Source organism: Numida meleagris, chromosome 9, assembly GCF_002078875.1.
Source record: "Numida meleagris isolate 19003 breed g44 Domestic line chromosome 9, NumMel1.0, whole genome shotgun sequence".
Classification (NCBI taxonomy): domain Eukaryota; kingdom Metazoa; phylum Chordata; class Aves; order Galliformes; family Numididae; genus Numida; species Numida meleagris.
This window is the reverse complement of record NC_034417.1, coordinates 10,586,936-10,600,103: the sequence shown is the minus strand read 5'-3', so window position 1 is coordinate 10,600,103 and position 13,168 is coordinate 10,586,936. Positions and strand designations below refer to the sequence as shown.

Genomic DNA, 13,168 nt, shown 5'->3' with positions numbered 1-13,168 from the left:
CCATGGAATTAATGCAGAGCTCTGAGGATCCCTTCTTTGCATATGTTTCTTTTATCCTCAGAAACAAGATAAGCCAATGCCTGAACTCTAACTGAGCCCCCCTTCACACCCACATCACGGCTTGCGCTGTCACACTTACCCTCCCTGTCCGACGACAGGTAATATCTTCACATTTTGTTGTATGCTATCTCCATTTTTCTTTTTTGCAGAGTACATTCCTTGCCATTCCTGAAAAAGGAAATCAAGTGGAAGGAAGTTCGAGATGCAATCAGCAGACCAAATACAGTTTTATACATATTCTCCTTCATTTGGCAACTTAGAGGGGTCCAATAAAACAGGACGAGAAGCTATAGCTTCATACCTTCCTTCAATGAAAACTTTTGTACAACACAAACCTAAGGGATCATCCTTAAGGGTCACAAAGGCAAAGAATACATCAGAGGAACATACGACAGTAAGAAGCAATGAGATGACAATGTTGGTTCAGACGTTCTCCCTCTGAGGGAATGTGAGCCCACACACACTTGGCAATCCTTCTCCTGATGGTACCGGGAGCTGCTGGAGCCCCAGCACACGCCCTGCAGGAGTGGAGCCCGCAGCAGAGGCCACAGGAACACCTGCAGCTTCAGCGGTGGGGAGGCCCGGTGCCCTGCTCCAGACCACACAGCACATGGTGGGACGTTACGTACCAGTAGCTAAAAGCGCCTTGGGATCCTAGTGCATTAGCTTTCCGTGCTGCCTGTTCAGCCTCAAAGCCTTTCAGAGATTTATCCTGGCTTTTTTGAGCAAAAGAGCTTAGAACAGCTCCTGGATTCTGCCTTCCACCTGCTGACCTCCCCTCTAAAAGCACTCCGGTCTCAGGATAACACTGAAGCAGACAATTTTTGCAGTATCAGATTGTCGCTGCCAGTATCACTGTTTTTTTTATAAAGCTCATAAATGGAACAAAAAGACAAGACTGAAAGGAATTTTTCGTTTTGCGGCGAGAAGTCATTTTTCTCCTCTAGAAATGAGACGTTCCTTTCTAGTGCAGAGCGTAAATTATTCCAAAGCCTCATCCTCTCTCTCAAATGAGACTCAGAAAATGACCCTCCCCCCCTTGCTTCAGGCATGCTTACGAGTGTAAGACTGCTCGAACAATCACGTCTGCTCCTGAGCGGTTGCAAAGCCAGCAGGCTGCCCCGCAGCCCAACGTCCACCGCCGGCACCGCCTGCAGGAACACGGCAGCGGCCGTTTACAGCCCTGCCTACACGGTTCCATCTCTAGAGCGGTTGTTGCTGGTTGGTTTTTTGTTTTGTTTTGTTTTGTTTTTCTTAAAAAAGCATCCGATTTTGATCTGGGCAGCTAATAACTACCAAGTGATTAATAATTCATGAATTCCATCTCGCTTATTCAGTTAATGCAAACTACTCGTCCATCAGCTCAGCTCAACAGGCCTTAGCTCAGATCCTACAAACGGATGAGGAAATGCCTTCCCAAGGCACCCAGCACCTACTTCTTTACACTGGACCGACAGACCTCACAGGGGAGCAGGCCAGAGCACAGGCACAGACAGAAGAGATTTGCATTTGTGCTAATGGAGCCAACAAACACGGAGCTGCAGGGCAACAGGCTGCGCAGCAGAGAATACCAACGGCTTTTCCAAAGATCTGCCAGAGAAAAGCGCTGTGAATAACAAATTAGGAAGCAGACATAACATCTCCTCTGAGCTGCGTGAGGAATACAAATGAAGATAAAGCCAACATCACAAAATTCAGTGCTCTCATAATTAGGAGTATGCGTATCGATATTTTTCTGACAACCAGGACCAGGCAGAGCTGAGCAATCGATCTCTAACCCAAGTAATAAAGACAGAATATGCACAAAGGGGGAAAGTCAGAAGGTACAGATTGGATAATTCTCACATTGCAAGAGCGTGCTTCTCAAGACGGGTTTGGTTATTCACTGATGTGCTCTTCATAGTCAACGGAAAGATTTTTCAACTGGTGAATGCCTAAAACCTGTGAAACTGTAGCAGGAAATGCGAGAGGAAAAAGGTCAGCAGAATTCTGAAAAAATAGGAGGTCCAAGCCAAGGTCCTGCTGGTATGTGAAGTTCTCACAGGGACGTTACTTAAACATACTTTAGAACAGCATATGGTCTCGCAGAGCCTGTTGGCAATCCAGCAGAGAAGAGCTGCTTCCCAAGGCGTGCTGTCTGTCAGCCCATCGTTACAGCCACACAGACACTGCCATCAGTCACTTCTGCACCACCCGTCAGGCTGGCTTCAAACGCAGAGTAAGAACCACGCACAGTAAGAAGATAATGGTTTTACCCTTAATAGAGCACCCTACGAATCAATGCTGTGACTTGAAGACTTCATTCAGAAGGCCCTGGCATGCATCCATCCGCTGAAACCATTCATTTGTGCATAACAAGGAATCATTCAGCCTGCCCTGTAAATCTGGTGCTCCTCACACTAGACAGCTTTTCCAGAAAACAGAGCAAAAATAAGCACAATGTGCCACACAACCAATCACACAGAGCTGCCCAGCCCAGCCCATCATGGCACAGCCTGGTGGCTCTCCCCAGCCCCTGCAAGGACAGCCCGTGCCCACCAGCAGGGCTGAGGGAATTGCACGTCTCGTCTGACGTATCAATAACTCTTATCTCACTTCAGGACAAGTGAAACTAAGGTAAAGAGCTTTGTGCCAGCGTGCGGAACTCAGGGGAAGCAAGGAATGCCATCAGAAGTAGAATTATACACTTCACCTTAATGGATGTAGTCTGAATCACACAACACTGAAAAAGCACAACTTGTTTTGTAGCTCAAGTCTGAACAGGCTTGGCCTCCCAGTAACATTAGCTTCTTGCAGATGACAGGCAGCTGTAGTAACAAGAAATGAGAGCACCATCCTGACCCACCAATCGCTCTGCGTCACGCACTTCGCCATCTCTGAGGGTGATGCCTATCAGCTCCTGTTTGGATATAGGGGCCCTGCTCACAGCATGAGGCCTGTAGGCACAAGAAGGGAAATGCTGCGACAGATCACCTCCCTAGGTTCCATTTAAAGACTAGATGCAATTTTTCCACAGCTCAGTTTTTCTAACAATCGCCAAATCTTACTTTCTATTGTTTTTGTTAGAGTACCGTGTTTATTCAAAGCAGAAGAACTAAACCTTTTAAAAGGAGAGTATCACAGAACACAGCTGGCTTTTTTGGCATGCTGTAACCTACAGTAACCAATATATAGTTTATTGTAATGAGAAGCAGACTTTTAAATTAGGGTATAAAGTAATTGCGAGCCTCAGAACAACAAACAGACCAAATCAGAGTGACCCAGACAAAAGTCAGGCACCTCTGAAAGTGCTGCAACATCCTGACACAACTCTTTTCAATCTGAAGCACCTTCAGGGGGATGGAGTATTTCAAAGGTTGCACCACACAGTCAAATTCTACTTGCAAATACTTCCTGTAACAGCTTCATTTGTAATTCATTTTTTCTAGTAATACATAAAAGTGGGGCTACAGAGATTGCGTACAATAAAACGTTGCAAAGGGAAGTACAAAAAACATGCAAACAGGGCATATCCACTTGAAACAGTTTAAGCTGTTCCAGACAGACAGGTTTTAATAAGTAGTATTTCATTATTCATCATGGTTGGAAAGTCCTAGAGCCAGGATTGAAATATGTTGCAAGGAAAGAGATGGATTAGGGTTAGATTTTTATCATTCATGGAGTGAAATACGTTTCCCTTCTTAAAGACATTTGTATCAGCACACTAAATTATTAAAACTTTGATCACTTCATATCTTGAGAATTGATGCTGTGGTTTTAAAGCCTGACATGTCTAACGTATCTGAATTATCACTTAATAAATACTCCCCTCTAACATCAGTTTCGTATTACACACATTTACTGACATAATTTTGGTCAGGCAACAAAGGTACAAAGCACCACGATCCCCAGCTACGGTGTATTCCTTGGATCTCTTTGAAAAGACCAACATACACAGAAATGAGTGACACATTCTTGTTGAAATGCACATGCAATCTGTATCCAGAGTGCAGGTTTGTTAAGGAATGCTTGTGTTTGCACCTTAATTTACACAGTATGACTCACTGCAACTCTGCATCGGTGCTTTTGCATCACTGCCCGTTTACACAGAGTGCCATGCTCCATTTTGCCATCCTCTCACACAGTGTCAGTAACATGGTGCTTCCAGCAGGCAGTCAGCACGACACCACGAACTATCCTGACTCAGGTTGGAGCACGGATGATGACATGCCTACAAACACCAATTCCCAAATCCCTTTCTCTTACCCTCATGATTTTCTTCCTATAGGGTACTATGACACACTCAATGACACCAGAAGCACTTATAGCTCACGGTCAAAACACAGATGAAAGCTCCTGGACAGTCCTCACACTGCAGCCACAACAGTCCGGAAGGAACATCATGGAGGTACCTGGCAAACAGTGACGCCTCTGCCTAGCGACCTGCCCTGAATTTCTCATGTACTTTCTGAGTGCAACAAACATTTCTAGTAGGAATCCATTAGACAGCTCCCATGCCATTAGGAGATAAAAGATATTGGCAGCTGGCAGCTGACACTGCCTATCATTCTCAAGTGATACTGAAGATGTCTTTTCTGATATTTTTACATTCTAAAGTTGCAGATCAACTTTCACATTTCAAATTAAAATACTTCCACGTTGTACTTTTCTCATTTATATCCTTCTGGATAATGTGCTTTTGTTCCAGTTTTCTTTGGTATGCCTACACTTTTTGCTAGATACAGCATATATTATAAACAATCACGGAATCATAGAATGGATTGGGTTGGAAGGGACCTCAAGGATCATCAAGTTCCAACCCCCAGTGCCAAAGGTGGGGTTACTGGCCGCTAGATCAAGTACTAGATCAGATTGCCCAGGGCCCCATCCAACCCAGTCTCGAGCACCTCTGGGGATGGGGCACCCACAGCTTATCTGGGCAGCCTGTACCAGGGCATCACCACCCTCTCCAAGAAAAACTTCCTCCTGGCATCTAACCCAAATCTCCCATCCTTTAGTTCAAAACCATTCTCCCTTGTCCTATCAAATAGATACAGCAAGTCAATAATTTTCATACAACTCGTAGCTCTTCCAAACAACTAAAGAGGAAGAAGTCTTTAAAAATGAGCATTTCTTACTTCCTTGTATTGTTAAAGTAATAAAGGGGCAAATGCTATATGGCTGTGAAGCTGCAAGTTATATCACATGCCATCCCTGGACAACAATAAAGTGCACAAATAGAAAACGAGAAGCAGTACAATGGCATTACTTACCTTTCCTATCTTTATGCAGGAATTAATAGTATCTAGGAAATCAGCTTTTTTTTCATTTATAGGCACTTCTGTTAGTTCCTTTCCTATTAATTCACCTATTTGATAGCCCATCACTGTTTCAAACGCAGGATTGACGTACTGTGAAACAAAAATCAAACAAACAAAAACATTCAATGGTACCAAGAGCACATCAGGTCCCTTTTTATCCATTTGCTAAATCTAGCAAATGGAACCTCTTCCTCAACCTGGAATAAATCTCTGTATGCACTGCTCCTGAGAAGGATATCTAAATGTTTTTTTCCCTTAAGAACAGGCTGTGAATGCCTCACACTTCGCAATGTTTCCATGTGACAGATACGGAAACGGTGCCTCTGGATGCTCCCTGCTCCTACCATTGCTCCCCCAGCCTATCACTGAAGAAAGCCCTGCCTGTTGGAGCTGCAGGACTCCCACACGTGTTGCATTCTGGGTCTCTCCACAGGGTAACAAAATTCAGCCTGAAAAAGTGTACTTCCAAAGAGCTCCAGGACAGGCTCTGTTCTTTTCGGAAAAAGGGAGGTAGAAAGCACATCCTTCAATGAAATTGCCATTGTCAAGATCTGGGTCAAGAGGGTACAATTTATATGCACATTATAACTCCCAGAGGCTTATACTCAACCTCTTTACTGATAATAAAATCACTTCTCACAGCCTTCACAGTCGTGGATGGAACTAACTCCCTTATAAAGATGATGTTTTTCAGGAATGCAAACCTAAGCACAATTTCTTTTCCACTTTTAAACACATTCTTAAGAGATGATTACATTCAAGAGCAGTTCTCTCAAAAATCCTGATTCAACAAATTGTATCAGGTTTATTTAAAAAAAAAAAAAAGTGATGTACTTTTATTTAAATAGAGCATCAGTTTGGTTGAATTTCAAAAGAATAAAATTAACATCTGGTATTTTTAGGAAAAAAATGCGTACAAGCCAACAGCTGTTTTCATTCATGATATTAAAAAAACTATGAAAAAAACCCCAAAAGATAAGTTCTCATTTTTTTTCAGAAACAACAGTCTCCCTTGAAATTGACTTACGTAAGATATTTCAAATGGAGAAAATTCTACTCTACAGCTAAGCTCACTTCAACCTTATCAGAACCACTAAGTTAGGTTAGATTCTTGTACCATAAAAAAAAAAGTAAATGTAATCATGAATGAAATAAAATACAGTCAGCCTGCAGAGCAATTTTCTGCACCTATAAAAATAACTGGAACCAACCTGTATTACATGGTCTTCACTTGTGATCTCAATGGCTTCTTGACTTTTCTCTAATGCTGTGAATAATGAATTACAAGCCCTGGAGACGAAAATTGACATACGATTAGCTTTGATCCACATAATTCTTACTGCATATGCTAATAAACTATTGTAATCCCACACTGAACAAAGTTGTACTTTAAGGATTAACATATTTTCTTTAGCTAACTGACATTCTATAATTAACCACAGTACAGGAAAGTGGATACTCTTTTAAGGATATAGCTGAAATGGCAAATTTTATTGATGATGTTTTTGCTAAAATTACCTTAGTTTGAATTGTGCCCGCACCTCTCCAAATTCCAGCTGAATTAACTCATTGTAACAGGCCATGATATTGGAATTTTCTACATATCTCTGCAAATAAAACATTAGAAATACTTAATTAGTGCACATTTCTGTACTCAAGGGTATGAAGCTCAGCTTTCTTTTGCCCAGTGGAGAACAAAAAGGCTCAGATATGCATAAAATAAACAAGTTGTAATGTAAGCAACTTGATAAGGTTATTTTTTGGAACTAGAAAAATTCTAGGCCCTGATAGCAATGACCCAAGTATCTTCTCTGATGCTTTTTTTGAAACTTCTCATTTTTAACCAGGTATGAGCCTGTATGTTACATCTTTGCTCATGATAAACTACCATAGATGTTGATAGTTTTTGGGGTGGGGATTATCAAAGATAAGCTACCACATCAGGGCTGCTAAACAAAGCTTTCTGTGCTTTGCCATTAGTCCAATCTCCAAGGCTCTGATCTATAAATAATTCAGAACCTGTGTCAGATTACTGATGTGCCTGCTGGAATGACTCTGTGCATACAAGAACAGTTGTTTTCAGGCTTTAGCATTTCCTGGACTAGGACCCTGCTACAAATAAGCAAATAGATTGTGATGGGATGGCAAAAAATCTGGTGAGCATGCAACCAGTATACTCTGAATTACAGTGGTAAATAATGCACATTTTTGTTCCATTGTCAGCTTAATGCAATAAGGAATCCACTCAACTGACAGACTAATAAGCACCTTTCCTGCTTAATTGCAATAGTTGCCAAGGAACAGATTCAACGTATCACTTTTCAGGTCTTTCTAAACAATAGATAATAGCACTTGACAGTGTCTGAAACTTGTTTACATACGTGAATTGGCATTTGACAGAGAAGATCTCCCACAGCACGCTCTATTGTTCACTGAAGCTGCTCTTTGGCTCTGCTAGTAATTAGTCAATTTTGCCAATGTCAACCCTTAAATCAGAGCATACACTTATTTTGAAATAAACGTATGTTAAAGAAATATCTCAATACCACTTCTGGTATTCCTGAGACTGCCCGCCTACTTAGTCAGCACTATTCTAGCTCTACCAGCGCGTTGTAGTTCAGAATGAGGAACTACGTAAGAATGAGCAGCACAAACAAGATTTACAGGTGGGATTACTGACACAGTCAGTGACAGTTTTGAAATGTCAGAGCTATCTAGTAGATTATAAAACAAACGTACCCTTGTGAAACCAGCAGTGATCAGGGGCAATATCGATGACTCTTCACGATCAGCATGCCTTTAAAAGAAGGATGATAAAGGCAGAGATCATTTCTGTAATCAGTTGAAACCTAATTTCACAAGCCATTGACATACCTGCACCTGTACCTCAGATGTCACATTACAGGCTAATATGACTAGATCCAAACAGGATCTATGAATAAAATATTTTTTGTATATTACAAACTTATATCTTTGGAACAGATAAGCCAACATGTTGTTTTCTTGGTTGTATGTAATGAGCTTCATGCATCACAAAAAAGGAATGCTTCAAACAAATCAATTAGCTACATTGTTGCATGGATCCTTTCTTGGATCAGTTCTTTGTTATTTATGTTGTCCCTAGACAAAGATGCACCTGAAAGTCTACGTGAGCAAAGTTTTAAGAAATGATTTGTTCTCTCTATATACCAAACCTTAGTGGACAACTTAGGGTGGGTGAATGACGATGGATTTTCTGCTGTTGACTACCCAGCACCTACTAGCAGGTCACTTCAGAATGACACACTCCTAAAATGAGATACCTGAATCATTCTGAAAATCTGGGCTATGTCAACTGTTAAAAGACACTCCAACATATGTGGATGTATGAATGGAATCTGCAAGAAAGGTCATTATGTTAGATTTCTGTAAATGAGCAGATGGAAGTTGGTGTTATCTAGCAGATGGCACAATAGCTTTTCTTTATGTCTGAAATTTTGGATCTTGTTTTTGTTTTCCATGTGCTTGTTTCTTAAGCACAATGAGAATGATGCCCATCAAGACTAAGCAGGGAGACAAGGGCAGAAAATATCTCCATTCCTTATGCCAGCAATCTGGTAACGCTGCCTCCCACAAGTACAAAGAAAGAGAGCAGGAATACTGCAGGAAGCATAACCTCAACCAGCTGAACTGCAGGAGACTGAAGGATGGTAATCCTCAGAGAGAAGCCCTTCCATATGCCATTGGCTAAATGTCAGGCTTTTTCACAAATACGCTTCTTGCAATAAAGGAAATGTGTGAAAGTTCTCACTCTGTGAAATCCTGAATAGTGACTACAGAAGGCATCTGTTTAGCACACAGGAATTTGATACAACAGACTCAGTGCTAGTGAGAGGCAGACTTACTTCAGAAGTTTGCCCAGACAGGGGTAGTAGACATCTGAAAAGTTTGAGAACTCAAGCTTGTCACTGCATGGAGCTATTACCTTGTCCCAACACACAATACGAACATTTTGAAAAGACAAAATCAATTGCAGGGAAAAAAAATCCTTTAGAGTAACTTCCTAATTGTGAGTCAGCAAGCCCAGCTTCCAGTTTCTCTAAGCTTTTAAAAGGACGTGCAGGCCCACAGAACCACGGGGGTCCTTCTCTCTGATGTACATGAAGAAGCTCTTGAGTTAGTTCACTGTTTCTCCCCTGCTCCTTTTCTTCTCTTTTCTTTCGTATTACTTTGACAAGAGATGATTCTGATTGTAGAAGCAACGTTTCCATAGTCATAAGACTTCCCAACATAAAAATAATAAAGACTATATTCACAATGGAATCATTTGAAATGTTCAACAAGGGTCTTTTGTTCGCTAGAGATGGGGTGGTGGAAAGCAGGATTGTTCATGGGAAATTTCAACACCTCAGACTTGGTTTCCAGAATGAATGTTTTCTGAGAAACGGCCAGTCTCAAACTGTACTCACAGAAAATTAGCTCAAATCCATTTCCAGTTAAACTTATTGCATTTTTGTTACTTTGACATTACTTCATGATATATAAGTAGTGTGGTCAAGAGGAAGGAGGAGGAAAAAACATGCTCTGCTTTACTAAGATGTCTGAACAGCCTATGTTATTTTCAGAATTTCCATGCTCAGATGCTGTTTCTCAGTGTTCAAATTGTTCTATACCTTTTTCGTAACTCAACAGATCTCCTCTTTGTGCTGTGATTAATCAGATTGAAAGACAGATTGAGAGTTCAATGTGTTATATTTATTAATATCCAAACACAACCTATGAGGCAATCCCACAGTTCTGCACATGGGGTTGCAGAGGTTGACTCATGCTCCTAAAACCTCCAGCGACCAGGAAAGCAAGCAGCAAAACAAAGCGACACCTCTTCAGTAAAAAGTAGTAATCATAAATCGTGAGGCCAACAGTGGTGAAAACTCTACATGACATAATCACATCATCACTGGCAAAGTAAGAAGTTCTAATTCAAGTTGTTTTTTTCTTCACTGTAGGATTTACATTTACAATGTTAAGATTCACACTTTGTTGATGAAATTTGTAAGTAAAGATGTATTTACCTTCGTACTACACCAATAATGACTGTATTTTCTGAGGGTTTCGTTGTTCTGATAGACCTTTAAATAAAAAGAAAGAACATTTAACATTTTTAAAGTTCACATTTCAGAAACTATTACTGTACTGAATCTTCATACATTATTTTTCTTAACATGCCTCTTTTAAATGCTCTGCTTTAACAACAGGAAAAAAGTTAGATCTGAAGCCTGGAGGATTACTGAGAAAAGAGAATAAATACAGCAGTGTCTTAAACTCTATGTCAAAAAAAGGACATACAGAATGTATGTTAACCGAAACCTCAAATACTCTCAAGGGGAAGAGCAAAAAGTCAGCCCTCAGAAATGGCATGAAGCTCATACTGACAGTGCATTAGTAGTAAAGGGCTCATTGCAAGGATTTGGCCACACTAATTTAAGGAGCATTTTACTTTACAGTGGGACAGAATGGTAAAAATGTAACAAAAGAAGCAGTGCTGCTCTCTAGCAAATGTGGAACCAGGTATTTGAAAAAACATTCCACTATGGCAACAAATTTGCACGCTCCACACCAGGTCAAGCTTCAAATGTCCTAGCAAACAACCAAAAATGCCTCAGCATTGAGAGAAGATTAACTGATGCTGAAAATGGACATTTGCCCCCAAAAAACCCAACCAGTAATATTCAATAGATTTTATAGAAGGGTCATAAAAAAGCAAGAGAACTTTCCTGATGAGTTACCTACATAGCTATTCATTAATTACCCTGAAATGTTGCTTACCTGCACAATGCTTCTGCATCAAAGTATCTGGAATGTCTATGGTCAATAATGATAATTTCATGGTGTTTATCGAGAAAACATTCTAGTGCAGATTCAGGCGTCCTAGCAATATTACATCGAAATCCAGCTTTCTCACAGGCCCAGCAGAACCCATTACTCTGGTTATCTTCTTTGGCAAACACTAGAAGTACCTGGTTCAAATACAGTGAATCATTACAAACAAGTCTTACAAATACAGTAGAATCCATAACTTTTACCTGCTTTTAACAAGGTTAGTCAACTTGAACTCACACAAGATGGGAATATTTCTGTATATGAAGGCCCCTGTGACTCCTGTGCAAAGCTTGCTGTGAGATTTATATCACAGAAGGGATTACCATGCTGGAAATCCAGAATTGGAAGTTGGGAGAGCTATGATCTGCTCTGTCATAACTTGCTGCACAACTGCCAGTAGCATTCCTCTCTCTGAGTCTTTTTAAAATCAACACAATGAGCAAATGTTCAACATTCCTAATTCCTAATGAAATGTGTTTTAAATTCAATGCTGGAATACACTATGAAAGATAAACATGAGTTCTACTAAGGAAGACTCTCACCGATGTGATTGTGCTTTGCTTCAGGGTAATATTTTATAGAGAATAATTTATCTTGCCTGACAGAATACACAGACTGGCAGAACATACATCTGTGTTAATGCTGCCTTTGTGGATGACTCAGTAGATGCAGCCTTTTGGGAACGATGGATAAACCAGACCAACATTTTGGCCTATTGTCTCTGGACACCAATCTTTCAGTAATTTAATCAAACTACACTTAAATATATGCTTTGGTTAGACAACAATGTAGAGCATGTGTAACTCATACCACATCCCACCGCCATTTATCTTCTGGGTGACTTTAGGAATTCTGGTGCTGGTTACACTTTGGACCAGGTTGGTGGAATGTCTACCAGTAAATCTTAACATTTCCCTGTAGTGCATATTTTTGTAAGAATGAAGGACTTGGTACTCATTTAGTTCAGATTCCTTTTATAGTAACCTTTGCAAACCTGTTTGGAAAACATGTCATACTTTGGGCTATATTTACTGAAGTAAATTTATAACACTCCTAGGAGTGGAATAATGGTTTTCAGCATTAGCACAGAGCAGTCAGCAGATCTTATTTGTATGATCAACTTCGGCAAAAATGTAATGTTGTCTGACCTTTCCTTCTCTCCTATCTGCCAACTGTATCACAAGGATTAACTGCTAGGATGTTAGAGTGGCCTATGACTGGATAGAGGTCATACAACCATTAATAACCATAAAGGGGGGCTGAAATATTCAAGGAATGTTTCTGATTTATACCTGGGGAAAAGCTGGATTAGACTGTCCTAATAGTTGATGTCAGATGATAACACTGTCTGTTCTGACAATAGCTTGGGAGGATTTTGAACTACAGTTCCTGAAGACAGACATTTTCAAATCAGCAGGTCCAGATAAATTTCACCCAAGAGTTTTGTAATTAATGACTGAGGAACATTTTGGATTATTAATGCTTCAGTACGCCTCAAGACACAGGAGAATTTTGAAAAGATGTTCGAGGGATTCAGGTATCTGCAAACGTCCTACCATCCCAGACAAAAGAAGGGGACAGCTGGCATATGACTTTTATTAATAAAGAGATAAAGGAGGATGAAGTAATGCCAGTCAGAAACAAATAATAATTAAAAAAACCAAACTCGTGCTTTGTCAAGCTCACTTTCTATTTTCTGTGGTGTTATTGCAAGTTTGGTTGATGCTGGTAGTAATGCTGGTGTAATTGACCTCAACAGGACATTTGACTTAGTATTGTTGAGATTTTCTTTAAGTAAATGCAGAACACATTAAATAAAATGCAAAACATGGAACATACTACATTGACCACAAGCTAACTGATAGAGGAAAGGGCTACAGATGGCTCTGTTTCTATGAGTTAAGTTTGGAGAAAAGAGTTTGTCAGGATTTTTAGAATATCACATATAA

The 13,168-nt window shown here is 40.3% G+C and overlaps 1 protein-coding gene across 5 annotated transcripts in view; it reads right to left on the bottom strand.

Annotated features, from left to right (window-relative positions):
- PDE8A (phosphodiesterase 8A) overlaps nucleotides 1–13,168 on the bottom strand; it is a 142,800-nt gene that overhangs the window by 22,130 nt on the left and 107,502 nt on the right. For all 5 annotated transcript variants that reach the window (XM_021407665.1, XM_021407664.1, XM_021407661.1 and 2 more), the window contains 7 exons: nucleotides 11,166–11,356; nucleotides 10,412–10,468; nucleotides 8,100–8,157; nucleotides 6,879–6,967; nucleotides 6,572–6,650; nucleotides 5,313–5,450; nucleotides 140–228 (listed from right to left, as the gene is read on the bottom strand). In XM_021407665.1, the coding sequence (XP_021263340.1) occupies nucleotides 140–228; nucleotides 5,313–5,450; nucleotides 6,572–6,650; nucleotides 6,879–6,967; nucleotides 8,100–8,157; nucleotides 10,412–10,468; nucleotides 11,166–11,356 (701 nt within the window). The remainder of the gene's footprint in view (nucleotides 1–139; nucleotides 229–5,312; nucleotides 5,451–6,571; nucleotides 6,651–6,878; nucleotides 6,968–8,099; nucleotides 8,158–10,411; nucleotides 10,469–11,165; nucleotides 11,357–13,168) is intronic.